The following is an 18354-nucleotide window of genomic DNA, read 5'->3' as shown; positions in this document are numbered from 1 at the left end:
TGAGCTGGATCCAAGATGCAAGACAAAGCCCTCTTTACTCTTTCCTCTCCTCCCCTTGAACAGAAGGAAGGAGACACTTTAATTGCTGTGAGTTGCACTGCCTGGGGTTGGAGGAGGAGTGGTACAAGCACTCCTTTAGCCATGCCATCTGGTATCTCCTTAGGTCATGTGCCACCCTAGTCCTCTGGCTCTGAGCCCAGCCCAGCACTAGGTGCTGCCCAGGAGTTGTAGTCTTCATGTCCTTTCCAGTTTACCTAGGACTCCAGAGCACTTTGTCCCACTGTGGCATGGCTTGCTAAGAAACTTAAAGTTCTGACTGATGGAATGGGTGATTCCTCTCCGGCTAAATCTGGTCCAAATGCTTCCTCCATATCCAGGCACTGGCCGAGCCCAGCACAGCTTTGCTCTCTGCTATGACAGGGCAACACTGAGTTCAATGTAAAGTTCCCCAGGCACTGCGCTCTTCCTCTCCCAAATGCACAGGCTCTCCATGTTGAACAACTGTTGGTGGGGGATAGGAGAAGGATGGCATTGGTGATTCAAGACTGTCTCTCCAACCCTCCTCAATGTCACTTCCAATCATATGAAGTTAAAACCAGGTACTGTGTTTGCTCACCTGATTTTTGGGTCTTGTGATAGTGCTTTTCAGTGTACAGATAGCTGGTAAAATTTGGTATTCCTGTGAAGATATGAATGTTGTAGGCATTCCACCATCTTGCTTTGTCCCCTCACAGGTATCTTTTTGACATACTGATTTCATATCCTTTGATACTTGGTAGTGGAACTACTGAATCATATGGTAGTTCCATTTTAATTTTTGGCGGGTACCTCCATACTGTTTTCATTAAATAATGACTGTATTAGTTTACATTGCAATCAATAGTGTACCAGGGTTCCCTTTTCTCCACGTCCTTGCCATCTCATATTATTTTTTGCCTTTTGATAAGAGCCATTCTAACAGTTGAGAGGTAATATCCTATTTCATCATTTTGAAGCATTCCTATTTTTTGATAAATATCCTTTAAGATAAAAATTTCCTAAATACTGCTTGTGTCCCACAAATGCTTGCATCATTTTCATTTGTCATTCAATCCTAATATTTCCTAATATTTCAATTATTTCACTTATAATCAAAAGTTATTTCACAGTATTTTAGCTAAGTTCTAGGAATTTAAAAACTATCTTTGCAAAATTGCTTTATAAGTTTATTAAATAATATTCAAAGAAATTATTTATCTGGGATTTATTGAGGTTTACTTTTTAACGAGTTTCTGTTACCAGTTATTTTTGTAAAGTTATGTTGTGTTAAAAATAATTTATATTCTTTGCTTTAATGGTATGTAATTTTATATTGAGATACACAAAAAGATACATATACAAAATATAGCATAGTTGAGTCACACAATAAATTTGACATTATTCAAACCTTCTAAGTCATTGCTAATTTTTTTTGGGGGGGGGGCCTGATTATTGATTTCCGTTAGGGATATGTTAAAACTTCCAACTAAAATTGTTTCTTTCTTTCTTTCTATAACACTGCCAGTTGTTGCTTCTTATCTTTAGAAGCTCTTTATATGTTAAGGAACAAATTTGTCCATGATCATTATACCCAGGTATTTTTATTAGTTTTTATAATGCCTCAGGGCAAATTTGAAAAAGTACTGCTTCTTTACAGAAATGGCCTTATGAGCATACAATTGAGCAAAATTCTAGCTACAGTTTGGCCCTTTCTTGGCTTTTGGTCCAGTCTTTGTGCAAAGTACAGACTGTCTAATTCAAAGTGGTAGTAATGGTTATATATTTTGAATTCAGTAATTTTTCCTAGAACATATATTTCTTTGTCCTTTATGACACTTTTGATATTGCATTCATTTTTTTCTTCTGATTGAAATTGGGATCTTATTTTCATTTTAGTTGATATATAGTTATTATATTTTTTCATGCCTTTGTTTTCATATTCTCTGTGTTCTTTTAAGGACATTGCTTATAAGTGATATGTTAGTGGATCTTATTTTAGGAATGATAAGGTTACTTGTATTTTAAAAATGTTACTTCTCTCTATAATTTATCAATGATGCCTTTTTTTAAGCTAACATTTTTGCCCTAGATTGTCTAGTTACACACTTCTGTTTCATCATGGAATAAACACTTTATGTTTGAACTCCTGTTATAATGGGTTTTCTATCATATGAAACATAATCTGATCTAAAACAGTAGATATCTAAAAAGATAGATATTCCTATCTTCTATTGGACTGTTCAACTGTTCTTTACCTGATAAAAATAAAGTGTGATATAATATGAAACACATTTGGTCTTTGTCTTGAGTTCCTAAAACCATTGGAATTTCTTAAGTGATAGAGTGTCTTTTGTTACTGATCCCCTCTGATAACTTCTGAGTTTATGCTAATGATTACTAAGGGTGGGTCCCCTGGATATCCTCTTGATGGGACCAGTCTACAGACAGACCAAGTGATTACAGGGCTGGAACTTTCAGCCCCACCTACTGACCTACAGAAAGAGGGTTGAGGGCTGGAGATTAAACTCTATAGAAACTTTTGAACAAGATTTGATGAGCTTCCATGTTGCCCAAATCTCATCCTACGCATTTCTTCATCTGCATTTTAACAAATGTCTTTTATAATAAACTGGTAAACATAATTAAAGTGTTTAACTGAGTTCTGTGAGCTGTCCAAGCAAATTATCAAATTAAGGAGAGGGGCTATGTAAACTCCAATTTATAACCGGATAGGTCACAATCTGGGACTTGCAATTGGCATTTGAAGTAGGGGACAGTCTTGTGGGACTGAGCCTTTAACCCTTTAACATGTGAAATCTGATACAATTTCCAGATTATAGTGTCAGAATTGAACTGAATTATAGGATACTTAGGTGCTATCTGCTGGCAAGTTGCTTGATGTGGGAAAAAATCCCCACAAATCTGGTCACAAAGGTGTTCTGTGTTGAGTAGAGTGTACAAAGAAAAAAAACATTGTTGTTTTTCCTCGTACATAGGCATTCTTTTATTTTCCTAGAGGAGGGTAGGGTTCAGTTTATTAAAGTTACAAATTTAAAACTAGTTCTCAAACTTTAAATTTCAGGTTACACATGTTATTATATTGATAAGTGTACCACAGTTAAGTACTTTTAAAAAAATGTTTAATAATTTTGGTCCCATTTATAAACTTTGTTAATTCAACATCTTCAAACATTTTAAACCATGTTTGTCAACTTAATATATCAGATATTCTTTTTAATTTCTGCAATTGTCTAAGTTACATAAATCTTATTTTAGTGGCTTATATCCTTTAAACATAATAAATCTAAAGCTCTCTTAGACATTCCAATATTCTGTGTAAAATTAAGACTCATTTAAAATTCTTAGTCAAATACTCAATTATTTATTTAAAATAGGATGTATAAGTGTGTCATTCTAACTGGTCAAAATTTCTTAAACATTCCATGTATGTAAAATGTAAATTAGGCACATATTTCTTGTTAGCTTCACCTATTACTTCCATGATTCTTATTCCATTAAGCTTGTCTGTACTTAACCGGGTTAATCAGAGATTTCTAGTAAGCTTAAGACTGCTAGCTGCAGATTTTCTGAGCCATTCGTCCCACTGCACATGCTTTTAAAAATTACTGTTTTCACCTGTAAACCCAGCATTTTGGGAGGCCAAAGCAGGCAGATCACCAGGTCAGGAGATCAAGACCATCCTGGCCAACATGGTGAAACCCCATCTCTATTAACATACAAAAAATTAGCCGGGCATGGTGGTGTGGGCCTGTAATCCCAGCTACTCGGGAGGCTGAGGAAGGGGACTCGCTTGAACCCAGGAGGCAGAGGCCGCAGTGAGCCAAGGTCGCAACACTGCACTCCAGCCTGGCGACAGAGCAAGACTCTGTCTCAAAAAAAAAAAAAAAAAAAAAGAAAGAAAAAAATTATTATTCTGATATTTGTTACTAATTTTAAACATCAGTCAAATTTTCATTTTTTCCTATATATTAAATTATCAATTATCTGTATCATTCATGACTATAATTAGTTGGTTCTACCTAGATATACTCATATCAATATGTGACTGAAAACTGGTTCTTCTGAGTTATTTTGAACTCTTAAAATAAAATAACATATAGGTAGTCTAAAATTACAAAATAAGTCATATTTCATTTTACTCTCGTTATGCAGGTTATTGTATGGCATCTTGTTTTTCCTTGAATAGCATTTTGTTTTTCCTTAAATAAATAAAACTATCTTGTTTTTCCTTAAATTCTTTTTCCACAAGAATCTCTTATTTTTAGAGATTATTAATGATACATGATAAATAGGTCTATAATGCCATTGTGATGGTTCATATTAGGTGTCAACTTGAACGGAATGAAAGATGCCTAGGCTGGTAAAGTATCGTTTCTAGGTGTGTCTGTAAGGATGTTGCCAGAGGAGACTGACATTTGAATATGTGGACTGGGAGAGGGAGACCCACCCAATCCACCATCCAGTCAGCTGCCAATGCAGCTAGAACAAAGCAGGTGAAGAAGGTGGGATAACCTTCCTTGCTAAGTTTTCTGGCTTCTTTCTTTTTCCTGTGCTGGTTAACTCCTTTGACTCCTCCTGCCCTTGGATACCCAACTCCAGGTTCTTTGGCCTTTGGACTCTGGAACTTGCACCGGTGGCTTGCTGGTGGCTCTCAGGCCTTTGACCACAGACTGAAGGCTGCACTGTCGGCTTCCCTGGTTTTAAGGCTTTCAAAATGGACTCACACTCAGACTGAGCCACTACTGGCTTCTCCCTTCCCCAGCTTGCAGAAGTCCTATGGTGGGACTTTGTCTTAAAATCACATGAGCCAATTCTCCCTAATAACTCCCTTTCATATATACATATATCCTATTAGTTTTGTCCCTCTGAGTAATACAGCCACCCTACAAATAAAATGAGTAATCTATCTTACCTTTGTGGAGCAGGGACACTGGGTGACCATGATCTAGTCCTTCCTATAACATCTACTCGATGAGGAGACACTGATGGTGAACAATGGTTGGATGACATTACTTGTTCTGGCACTGACAATGTTGAGCTTTGAAGATCTCGACCATCATGTCGATAATCTAAAGGTATAAAACAATAAATATTATAGTTATATATATATACTAAGTCCTTTGTGTCTTTTGTACTTTACTCAAAAACAAAATGTTGGTGAAGTTGAAAGACTTCTAATATATTAAATATAAAGTATAAAGAATAAAGCATAATATTATGATAAAACATTTTATGAACACATAAATTAAAAAGGAATGACAGATATCCAAATATTTAGATGGTTACTATATCTAAGGCATTGTGCTGGGTAAAGCTTTTATATAAACTTAGAGTAAAATTTTACATACAGTTAACTATCTCCAATAAAAGATTCAAATTTATTCTAAAAATATTTTCATCTCTTCAATGACCTAGAAAAGCTTCAAATAATTCTTAACAATTATTATTTAAAATTATTAAGCTCATAAAAAACTCCTAAACATTAAGATCATTTCTTTAAGTGATAAAAGTTTTAGAAAACACCCTGAATACCATTTGTAGTACATGTGTAAATGGTTTTTGCTTTTTTTTTTTTTTTTTTAATGAGATGGAGGTCTCACTATGTTGCTTAGGCTAGCCTCAAATGACCCTTCCACCTCAGCCTCCCAAGTAGGTGGAACTACAGGCCCATGCCACTGCACCTGGCTACCATTTTTCTTACAGTATATGACAGGGCTGATATACAGTAGAAGTCTGAGAATAAAAATATGACAAATCAGAGGAAAGTAACAGCCCAATGATCTGACACATTTACACAAAGAATATTAGAAGAGATACTATCTAAAAGAGTACTAGAAAGAAATTGGTATGTGGACAGATGGAAGGAAAGTAGAAGGACTTCTAAGTTGGTAGAAAAACAACAGTTCAATGTGGGGCAGCAGTATGGAAATGGGCAGGAAAAGTAAGTTTGACTCAAGTTGTAGATATCTAAAACATCATGAGGTTGGTAATGGAAAGAGCCTGAACATTTCTGAGCAGGAAGTAATATTATCACCACCACCACCATTACCTTCATCATACTCTTTGTGGCTATTATTAATTAGCGTTTTACTGTGTGCTAGGAACTCTGCTATGCACTTTAAAAAAGTGTTCTGTTACAACATTTGTTTCAGAAATAACTCAGAAACAACTGTTCATATGTGATATTTCCTATCCTGATAATGTTTTACAGTATTATCTCACATTAGATTCCCTAGAAACAAAGCTTCACATGCACATAGATAAGTGAAGTAGTGTCCTCAGGAAAAAGGAGAAGAGCAGAATAGGGTAAGAAAAAAGGAAAGAAACTAAGCAATGATGTATTCTCAGTCTGATCCAATTGTATGCTCTGAAACATGAACAATTGCCCAGGGTTGGTCTGACTTTGAGGTAAGAGGCCTGGATTTTTGTACTCCTGTGCTAGCCACTCACTGGCTAAAGACTGCCAGTGGAGAGTCGGCAAGGTGTTTAACCTTATGGATGAGGTGGTTTCCATTTGACCAGGCAATTCTCCAGAGAGAGGGACAGCTGTGAGTTGTTAACAACCAACACTCCCTGTAACTGGATGAGTAAATGAGCTGGTAAAGGGGATATGGGTGGAACATCAACAGTGTCCACACAACTTGCAAATAATTGCAGCTGAATGTAAAGTACACTAACACAGCGGGATGCAGCAAACCAGAGAAATACAGAACTGCACACAACGCCCATTCATCCCAAGAATCTCATGTTCCTCCTCTTGGCTCTTTGGTCACAAACTCTGTCTTAGATATATGTACTGAGTGAGTCTTTACTGGTGTTTGTGGATAGTCCCCTTGAGTTCATAACTTTGCAGACTTATCCTTCTTTCCATCTAGATATACTCCTTTCATCTAGATACCTTCATTTTATTTTAGACTCCTATTATATAGTAAATATTTTTATTGCTTAAAATTTAACATGACTTTTTAATTGTGTTATTTTAATTTTTACTCTTCAGTTTTCAAAGCTGCATGAGTTTTGAACGGTCTTTCTTAATCTTTTTTTTTCCAGAGCTCTGCTGTTTTTAGTCCATGATTTTGCACAGCACAAGGTTTTCCCAGGAACACATATACTATATAATAGAAAACAACTCTGCCAAGAAGATATTACCTCCATTTTCATTTGAGAAAACAGAGGTAAAAAAAATCTAAATTAAGTGTCAAATACCAGGGTTAAGACTTAAAAGAAGATATTTCTGACTCCAGTGCTCTCACTGTCTCCCAATACTACATTCTGCTCTGATGATGGAAGTAATACTTTAGGAAGATGAAGTTGATATCAGTATACAATTCATACTGAAGGTTAGAGAAATTGCAACAAGATTAATTGTTCTTATAAAACTTAGAACAGTATTGTCCAATAGAACTCTAAAATGATGGAATGCTCTTCTATCAGTGCTGTCCAATTTGGTAGCCATTAGACACACATGACTATTAAGCATTTGAAATCTGGATGGTATAATGAGAATCTAAAATTTAAACATGTTTATTTTAAATTCATTTAAATAACCACATACAGCTAGTGGCTATGTATACACTACATATTTAGTAAAATAGAACAAGAAAAAGGAAAATCAAAATGCCAGAAGAGGAGGGCATTTTGTAATTTTATATAGGGTGGTTAGACTAGATAACACAAATTGAGAAGGTGACATTTCAGAAAGAATTGAATGAGATGTTTTTCCAAGCTGATAAACACAGAGAGAAGGGTTCCAGGACAAGTGAAAAGGCCCCAAGGTAGCAGTGCATCTCACATGTTCACAGAACAGCAAAGAGGATAGGGTGCTTGGAGTGGAGCAAGTGATGAAGAGCAGATATTGGAGACATTCGGAGGGAAGGGGGAAGATTATGTAGAGGCTTGTACCTTATGGCAAACATTTTGGCATTTAATCTGAGTGATTTTAACCCATTAGCAGGTTTTAAGCAGAAATTGTGCATGTTTTAACTTTTGCTTAAGGCTAGACAAGGTAGTAAATCATACATGCAATAACAGCAGCTTGAACTAGGATAATAATGGAGATTATGGAAGTGGATGTATTTTGAAGGCATAGCAATAAAGACAATTTTGTGAAAGATTTGAGAGACATGAGAGAAAGAGAAGAGACAAGAACACATCTAAAATTCTGACTCAGGGAGAAGAATGAAGTTACCAAATGACATGGTTTGGTGGAAAGGATCAAAAGTTTAGTTTTGGACATGTTAGGCTGGCGATATCCACTACATTTCCAAGTGAAGATGTCAGGTGGGCAGTAAACTATAAAAATTTAAAGAAAAAATAAGTAGAATTGACTGGAGATATACATTTGGGAGTTTCAGCATATAGATAACTATTTAAAGGCATGGACTTTAAACAGACTTGAGATCACTATAAGAAGGAGTAAGATAGAGAAAAGATCCAAGAATAGAGTTCAGGCCAGGCCAATATGAATCAATTACATTTTGTGACTAGATAAAAAAGCAAAAAAAGAGCAACAATTAAGAAAGAAAGAAAGAATTACATACCAAAAGGCAAAAAACACAATTTGGGTAAAAAGAGCAAGTGTCAGAATCAGATACAGCAGGAATGCTGGATTTATAAGACTGAGAATTTAAAACCACTATGATTAATATATGAAGGGCTCTAATAAACAAAGTGGACAGCTTGTAGGAACAGATGAGCAATGTAAGCAGAAAGATAGAAATTCTAAGATCTAAAAAGAAATGCCAGAGATAAAAGAAATACCTGTAATAGAAACGAAGAATGCCTTTGATGGGCTTATAGTAGACTGAACACAGCTGAGAAAAGAATCGCTGAACTTGAGGATATGTCAATAAAAACTTCAAAAACTGAAAAGCAAAGAGAATAAGGACTGAAAAATAACAGAAAAGAATATTCAAGAATTGTGGAACAACTACACAAGGTATAACATATTTGTAATGAGAATACCAGACAGAGAAGAAAGAGAGAAAGAAACAGAAGATTTGAAAGAATAACGATTGAAATTTTCCCAAATTAATGTCAGGAACCAAGCCACAGACCACAGATCTAGGGAGCTCAGAGAACACCAAGCAGGACAAATGCAAAATAATAACGACAGGGAGAAAAAAGAAAAAGAAAAACTATTGAAAGAAGACAGAGAAAAAGAAAAAAACACTCCTCTATAGAAGAACAAAGATAAGAATTACAAATGATTTTTCTAGAGAAGCTACGCAAGTAAGAAGAGAGCGGAGTGAAATATTTAAAGGTTTGGGAGAAAAAACCCACCAACCTAGAATCCTATGACCTGTGAAATTATCCTTCAAAAGTGAAGGAGAAAGAGACTTTCACGGACAAACAAAAATTTGGAATTTGTTGCCAGTAGAACAATATTACAAGAAATATTAAACTGATTTTTTTTAGAGAGAAGGAAAAAGACATATGTCAGAATTTCAAAGCTACATATAGAAAGAAAGAACACTGAAGAAGGAATAAATGAAGGTAAAATTGAAAACTTTTATTTTTCTTATTCTTAATTTATCTAACAGATAAGAATTTATTCAAAGTAATAATAGCAACAATGTATTCAATTATGTATGCTTAAATTTAAGTCAAATGAATGACAGCAATGATACAAGAAGTGGGAGGAAGAAATTCGGATTTTCTAAGTATATGATACTAACACTACCTATGAAGAATTATTTGAAAGCGGACTTGTATTAATTGTAAATGGATACTACAAACTCTAGAATACCTACCCAAAAAAAGGTAAGGAAAAGAAGTATAACTGATATGCCAAGGAAGGAAAGACAACAGAATCATATGAAATCCTCAATTAAAAAAAAAACAAAAACACTGAAAAAGAATAGAAGACAAAAATAAACAAAGAAAAAGGGTAACAAAAACAGTAGATATTAATCCAACTATATCAATAATCATTTTAAATGTCACTCACTTAAATGCACTAACTAAAAGAGACTGTCAGAGTCAATTAAAAAAAGAGGCTCAACTATATAAGAAACCCACTTTAAATGAAAACAATCATATAAATTAAATGAATAGAAAAAAAAAGTACTATGGTAATACTAATCAAAAGAAGTCAGGAGTAGGCAGGGCATGATAATCCCAGCACTTTGGGAGGCTGAGGTGGGCAGATCACCTAAGGTCAGGAGTTTGAGACCAGCCTGGCCAACATGGTGAAACCTTGTCTCTACTAAAAATACAAAAATTAGCCAGATGTGGTGGCACATGCCTGTAGTCTCAGCTACTCAGGAGGCTGAGATGGGAGAATTGCTTGAACCCAGGAGGTGGAGTCTGCCGTGTGCTGAGATTGTGCCACTGCATTCCAGCCTGGGGCCTAAGTGACAGAGCCAGAGCCAGACTCTGTTTAAAAAAAAAAAAAAAAAAAAAAAAAGCAGGAGTAGGAAGAAAGCAGTAGTAGGTACACTAATTTTAGACAAAGCTGACATGACAGCAAAAAACGTTATCAGGGATAAAGAAGGACATTCCATAAAGATAAAGGAGCCAATTCTTCAAGAAGACATAACAATTTGTAATGTGTATACCTCTAACAAGAAGAGTATCAAAATATGTCAGGCAAAAACTGATAGAAGTACATAGAGAAATAGAAGAATCCACCATTATAGTTGGAGATTACCACACCCCTCGGTCAGAAATGAACAGATCCGCTTGAGCCTGATATGCAGAGGTTGCAGTAATCAAGATTGCACCACTGCATTCCAGTCTGGGTGACAAGAGCCAGACCCTGTCTCAAAAAGCAAAACAAACAGGCTGGACATGGTGGCTCATGCCTGTAATCCCAGCACTGTGGGAGGCCGAGGCTGGTGGATTATGTGAGGTCAGGAGTTCGAGACCCGCCTGACCAAAATGGAGAAATCCTATGTCTACTAAAAATACAAAAAAAAAATTAGCCAGGCGTGGTGGCGCATGCCTGTAATCCCAGCTACTTGGGAGGCTAAGGCAGGAGAATCACTTGAACCTGGGAGGCGGAGGTCGCAGTGAGCTGAGATCGCACTGTTGCACTCCAGCCTGGACAACAAGAGTGAAACTCTATCTCAAAACAAACAAACAAACAAACAAAAAACAGATCAAGCAGGCAGAAAATCAGTAAGAAGATAAGTGAACTCAAAAACACCATCAACTGGATATAATCAACATTTATGGACTACTTCATCAAAAATTAGCAGCATATACATTCTTCTCAAGTTCACCTGGAACATTCACTAAAATAGAGCATATTCTGGGTCATAAAACACACCTTAGTAAATTAGTTTTTAAAACATATGATGCTGCTCTGAGTCCACAATGACAATAAATTAGAAAGCAGTAACAGAAAGATAACTGCAAAATCCCCAAGTATGTGCATATTAAATAATATACTTCTAAATAACACATGGGTCAAGAAAGAAATCTCAAGAGAAATTTAAAAATGTCTTTAAATAAATAAAAATGAAAACAATTTATCAAAATTTGTGGGATGCAGTGAAAGCAGTACTTAGAAGAAAATTTATAGTACTGAATGTATATGTATATTAGAAAAAAAGGAATATGTAAAATCAATAATCTAAATTTCTATCTCAGGTATATAGAAAAAGAGGAGCAAATTAAATGCAAAGTAAGCAGTTAGAAAATAAAGAGTAGAATTAGGGTCAATAAAATTGAAAACAGAAAATCAATAGAGAAAATCAACAAAACCAAAATCTGGTTCTTTGAAAAGATTACTAGAATAAATTAGCCTCTAGCCATGCTAATTAAGAGAAAGAGGATATAAAAATTACTAATATCAGAAATGAAAAAGGGGACATCACTACAGATCCCGTAGAAATTAAAAGGATAATAAAGGAATATTATGAAAACTCTATGCCCACAAATTTGATAATGTAGATGAAACTAGACCAATTCCTTGAAAGATACAGTTATGTCAAACTCAAACAAAAATAGACAACCTAAACAGGCCTACATCTATTAAATAAAATGAATCAATAATTAATATCCTTCTAAAATGGAAAGCAACAAAGTCCAGATGGGTTCACTGGTGAATTCTACCAAACATTTAAGAAAGAAATTATTCCATTTTTTTCCAATCTCTTTCAGAGAACAGAACCAGAGAGACTACTCTCTAACTCATTTTATAAGGCCAGTATTACCTCAATATCAAAACCAGACAAAGACATTAAAAGAAAAGAACATATCTCTCATGAACATCAATGCAAAAATTATCAATTATAATGTTAGCACACTGAATCCAACAATGTATAAAAAGAATTAAACACAATAAGTGGGATTAATCTTGGAAACTCAAAGCTGGTTCCACATTCAAAAATCAATTAATGTAATCCACCACATCAACAGGCTATTAAAAAAAAAAATCACATGACTAAATCAACAGATGGAGAAGAGACAATTTGACAAAATCTAACATCCTGAATTTACTAAAAACTCCCAGTACACTAGGAATATGGGGGATCTTCTTCAAGTGGATGTAGAATATCTACAAAAAAACCCTACAGCTAACATCATATTTACCAGTAAAAAAAAAAAACTCAAAACTTTCCCACTGAGATCAGAAACAAGGTAAGTATGTCCACTCTCACCACTTGTATTCAACACTGTACTGGAAGTACTTTGATAATTCAATAAGAAAGAAAAGAAAATAAATGCATACAGATTAGGGAGAAAGAAATAAAACTCTTTTTGTGATGCCATGATTGTCGATGTAAAAACACAAAAGAATTGAAACAAATAGACAAAAAGCTCCAGGAACTAATAAGTGATTATGAAATGTTGTAGGAAATAAGGTTAATATTCCAAAGTCAATAACTTTCCTGTATATGAGCAATGAACAAGTGAAATTAAAAATGAAACACCATTTACATTAGCAGTCCACAACAATGAAATACTTAGGTATAATCTGACAAAATATATATGAGATCTACATGAGAAAAATAACAAAACTCTGATGAATGAAATAAAAAAGAACTAAATAAATAGATATTCCATATAAAGAAATACTCAATATAGTCAAGATGTCCAATCTTCCCAACTTGACCTACAGATTCAAAGCAATCTCAGTCAAAATCTCAGCATATCAGTTTGTGGAGTCTAATAACCAGATTCCAGAGCTCATATGGAGAAGCAAAAGACAGAAGATTCAACACAGTATTGAAAGAGAAGAACAAAGTTGGAGAAATGACACCGATTTTTCAATACTTACAATGAAATTACAGTAATCAAGTCACTGTGGTACTGATTGGTCAATGAATAGACAAATAAATCAATGGAACATACAGACAGTCTAGAAATAAGCTGATATAAATATATTGAACTGATCTCTGGCAACATAAAAGCAAAGGCAATACAATGGAGCAATGATGGTCTTTTCAACAAATGGTGCTGGAACAATTGGATGTCAACATGCAAGAAAGGGAACCTAGACACAAACATTACACTCTTCAAAAATTTAACTCAAAATGCAACATATATGTAAATATAAAATGCAAAATAATAAAACTCCTAGAAGGTAACATAGGAGAAAACATAAATAACCTTGGGTATTGTGATAAATTTTTAGATATAATAGTGTAGGCATGATTGATGAAAGAAATGATTAATAACCTGAATTTCACTGAAATTAAAACTACTCTGCAAAAGACAATGTCAAGAGAATTCCTGCTTTACAGAAGAGAGAAAATATTTGTAAAAGACACATTTTATAAAGGACTGTTGTCCAAAATATACAGAGAACTCTTAAAACTCAACAACAAGAAAACAAACAACCCAATTAAAAAAAAATGAGCCAAAGACCTGAACAGACACCTCACCAAAGAAATTAAATAGATGGCAAATAAGCATATGAAAAGACATTTAACCTCATATGTCATCAGGGAAATGCAAACAAAAACAATGAGATACCACTATACACCCACTGGAATGGTCAGAACACTGACAACACCAAATGCTGGCAAGATGTGGAACAACAGGAACTCTTACTCATTGCTGGTGGGAAAGCAAAATGGTACAGATGTTTTGGAAGTTTCTTACAAAACTATACTCTTACCATACGATCCAGCAATTGTGCTGGTTGGCATTTGTGAAAAGGAGTTGAAAAGTTATGTCCACACAAAAACCTGCACACAGATGTTTATAGCAGCTTTATTTATAATTGCCAAAAATTGGAAGCAACCAAGATGCCCTTCAGTAGACGAATCAATGAACAAACTGTGGTATATCCAGACAATGGAATATTATTCAGCACTAAAAATAAATGAGCTATCAAACCATGAAAAGACAAAGCATATTACTAAGTGAAAGATGCCTGTCTAAAAGGCTACAAACTGTATGATTCCAACTATGTGATATTCTGGAAAAGGCAAAACTATGGAGACAGTAAGAAGATCAATAATTGCCAGGGGTTAGGAGAAAGGGAAAGATGAATTTTTAAGGCAGTGAAAATATTCTGCATGATAACATAATGATGGACACATGTCATTATCCATTTGTCCAAACTCAATGATTGTTTGACACCAAGAGTGAGCCCCAGTGTAAACTATGGATCATGGGTGATTATGATGTGTCAAAGTAGGTTCATCAGTTGTAACAAACATACCAGTTTGGTGGAGGAGGTTGATAAAGGGAGAGGGTATGAATGTATTCGGGTAGGAAGACATATGGAAAATCTGTATACTTTCCTCTCAATTTTGCTATAAACCTAATGCTGCCCTAAAATTTAAAAAAACACATGGAAAATATTACTTCTGGCATAGTTAGTATTTGAGACATCTGCCTTGCAAGCTTAGAAAAACCGAGTAAGTTAGTCGAAACAGTTCCCAGCACTTTGGGAGGCCGAGGCGGGCGGATCACAAGGTCAGGAGATCGAGACCACAGTGAAACCCCGTCTCTACTAAAAATACAAAAAATTAGCCAGGCGCTGTGGCGGGCGCCTGTAGTCCCAGATACTCGGGAGGCTGAGGCAGGAGAATGGCGGGAATCCGGGAGGCGGAGCTTGCAGTGAGCCAAGATCGCGCCACTGCACTCCAGCCTGGGAGACAGAGCAAGACTCCGTCTCAAAAAAAAAAAAAAAAAAAAAGAACAGTTTTGATAGCTCAGGTTTATTATGAATGATTGTAATTGATACTCTGACCTTATTCAATGTGAAACTGGAAAGAAATCTCTGCATATAAGCAACAAACTATCAATAGATATTGCTGGAGGCCGGAGGCGGAGCAAGATGGCCGAATAGGAACAGCTCCAGTCTCCAACTCCCAGCGCGAGCGACACAGAAGACCGGCGATTTCTGCATTTTCAACTGAGGTACTGGGTTCATCTCACTGGGGAGTGCCAGACTATCGGTGCTGGTCAGCTGCTGCAGCCCGACCAGCGAGAGCTGAAGCAGGGCGAGGCATTGCCTCACCTGGAAAGCGCAAGGGGGAAGGGAATCCCTTTTCCTAGCCAGGGGAACTGAGACACACAACACCTGGAAAATCGGGTAACTCCCACCCCAATACTGCGCTTTAAGCAGACAGGCACACCAGGAGATCATATCCCACACCTGGCCGGGAGTGTCCCACACCCACGGAGCCTCCCTCATTGCTAGCACAGCAGTCTGTGATCTACCGGCAAGGCAGCAGCGAGGCTGGGGGAGGGGCGCCCGCCATTGCTGAGGCTTAAGTAGGTAAACAAAGCTGCTGGGAAGCTTGAACTGGGTGGAGCTCACAGCAGCTCAAGGAAACCTGCCTGTCTCTGTAGACTCCACCTCTGGGGACAGGGCACAGTAAATAATAACAAACGCAGCAGCTCTGCAGACGCAAACGACTCTGTCTGACAGCTTTGAAGAGAGCAGTGGATCTCCCAACACGGAGGTTGAGATCTGAGAAGGGACAGACTCCCTGCTCAGGTGGGTCCCTGACCCCTGAGTAGCCTAACTGGGAGACATCCCCCACTAGGGGCAGTCTGACACCCCACACCTCACAGGGTGGAGTACACCCCTGAGAGGAAGATTCCAAAGCAAGAATCAGACAGGTACACTCGCTGTTCAGAAATATTCTATCTTCTGCAGCCTCTGCTGCTGATACCCAGGCAAACAGGGTCTGGAGTGGACCTCAAGCAATCTCCTACAGCTACAACCTACAGCTGAGGATCCTGACTGTTAGAAGGAAAGCTATCAAACAGGAAGGACACCTACACCAAAACCCCATCAGTACATCACCATCATCAAAGACCAGAGGCAGATAAAACCACAAAGATGGGGAAAAAGCAGGGCAGAAAAGCTGGAAATTCAAAAAATAAGAGCGCATCTCCCCCGGCAAAGGAGCGCAGCTCATCGCCAGCAACGGATCAAAGCTGGACGGAGAATGACTTCGACGAGATGAGAGAAGAAGGCTTCAGTCCATCAAATTTCTCAGAGCTAAAGGAGGAATTACGTACCCAGCGCAAAGAAACTAAAAATCTTGAAAAAAAAGTGGAAGAATTGATGGCTAGAGTAATTAATGCAGAGAAGCTCACAAACGAAATGAAAGAGACGAAAACCATGGCACGAGAAATACGTGACAAATGCACAAGCTTCAGTAACCGTCTCGATCAACTGGAAGAAAGAATGTCAGAGATGGAGGATCAAATGAATGAAATGAAGCAAGAAGAGAAACCAAAAGAAAAAAGAAGAAAAAGAAATGAACAAAGCCTGCAAGAAGTATGGGATTATGTAAAAAGACCAAATCTACGTCTGATTGGGGTGCCTGAAAGTGAGGGGGAAAATGGAACCAAGTTGGAAAACACTCTTCAGGATATCATCCAGGAGAACTTCCCCAACATAGTAGGGCAGGCCAACATTCAAATCCAGGAAATACAGAGAACGCCACAAAGATACTCCTCGAGAAGAGCAACTCCAAGACACATAATTGCCAGATTCACCAAAGTTGAAATGAAGGAAAAAATCTTAAGGGCAGCCAGAGAGAAAGGTCAGGTTACCCACAAAGGGAAGCCCATCAGACTAACAGCAGATCTCTCGGCAGAAACTCTTCAAGCCAGAAGAGAGTGGGGCCAATATTCAACATTCTTAAAGAAAAGAATTTTAAACCCAGAATTTTATATCCAGCCAAACTAAGTTTCATAAGTGAAGGAGAAATAAAATCCTTTACAGATAAGCAAATGCTTAGAGATTTTGTCACCACTAGGCCTGCCTTACAAGAGACCCTGAAGGAAGCACTAAACATGGAAAGGAACAACCGGTACCAGCCATTGCAAAAACATGCCAAAATGTAAAGACCATCAAGGCTAGGAAGAAACCGCATCAACTAACGAGCAAAATAACCAGTTAATATCATAATGGCAGGATCAAGTTCACGCATAACAATCTTAACCTTAAATGTAAATGGACTAAATGCTCCAATTAAAAGACACAGACTGGCAAACTGGATAAAGAGTCAAGACCCATCAGTCTGCTGTATTCAGGAGACCCATCTCACACGCAGAGACATACATAGGCTCAAAATAAAGGGATGGAGGAAGATTTACCAAGCAAATGGAGAACAAAAAAAAGCGGGGGTTGCAATACTAGTCTCTGATAAAACAGACTTTAAACCATCAAAGATCAAAAGAGACAAAGAAGGCCATTACATAATGGTAAAGGGATCAATTCAACAGGAAGAGCTAACTATCCTAAATATATATGCACCCAATACAGGAGCACCCAGATTCATAAAGCAAGTCCTTAGAGACTTACAAAGAGACTTAGACTCCCATACAATAATAATGGGAGACTTCAACACTCCACTGTCAACATTAGACAGATCAACGAGACAGAAAGTTAACAAGGATATCCAGGAATTGAACTCATCTCTGCAGCAAGCAGACCTAATAGACATCTATAGAACTCTCCACCCCAAATCAACAGAATATACATTCTTCTCAGCACCACATCGTACTTACTCCAAAACTGACCACGTAATTGGAAGTAAAGCACTCCTCAGCAAATGTACAAGAACAGAAATTATAACAAACTGTCTCTCAGACCACAGTGCAATCAAATTAGAACTCAGGACTAAGAAACTCAATCAAAACCGCTCAACTACATGGAAACTGAACAACCTGCTCCTGAATGACTACTGGGTACATAACGAAATGAAGGCAGAAATAAAGATGTTCTTTGAAACCAATGAGAACAAAGATACAACATACCAGAATCTCTGGGACACATTTAAAGCAGTGTGTAGAGGGAAATTTATAGCACTAAATGCCCACAAGAGAAAGCAGGAAAGATCTAAAATTGACACTCTAACATCGCAATTAAAAGAACTAGAGAAGCAA

At 36.8% G+C, this 18354-nt stretch overlaps 1 protein-coding gene across 49 annotated transcripts in view; it reads right to left on the bottom strand.

Annotated features, from left to right (window-relative positions):
* The window catches only part of RIMS2 (regulating synaptic membrane exocytosis 2), a 765294-nt gene that overhangs the window by 276059 nt on the left and 470881 nt on the right, over window positions 1-18354 (bottom strand). For all 49 annotated transcript variants that reach the window (XM_073018262.1, XM_073018263.1, XM_073018267.1 and 46 more), the window contains one exon: window positions 4952-5108. In XM_073018262.1, coding sequence (XP_072874363.1) covers window positions 4952-5108 — 157 coding nt within the window. The remainder of the gene's footprint in view (window positions 1-4951; window positions 5109-18354) is intronic.

This window comes from Chlorocebus sabaeus, chromosome 8 (assembly GCF_047675955.1).
Source record: "Chlorocebus sabaeus isolate Y175 chromosome 8, mChlSab1.0.hap1, whole genome shotgun sequence".
Lineage (NCBI taxonomy): Eukaryota > Metazoa > Chordata > Mammalia > Primates > Cercopithecidae > Chlorocebus > Chlorocebus sabaeus.
This window is presented reverse-complemented; position numbering and strand designations above follow the sequence as displayed.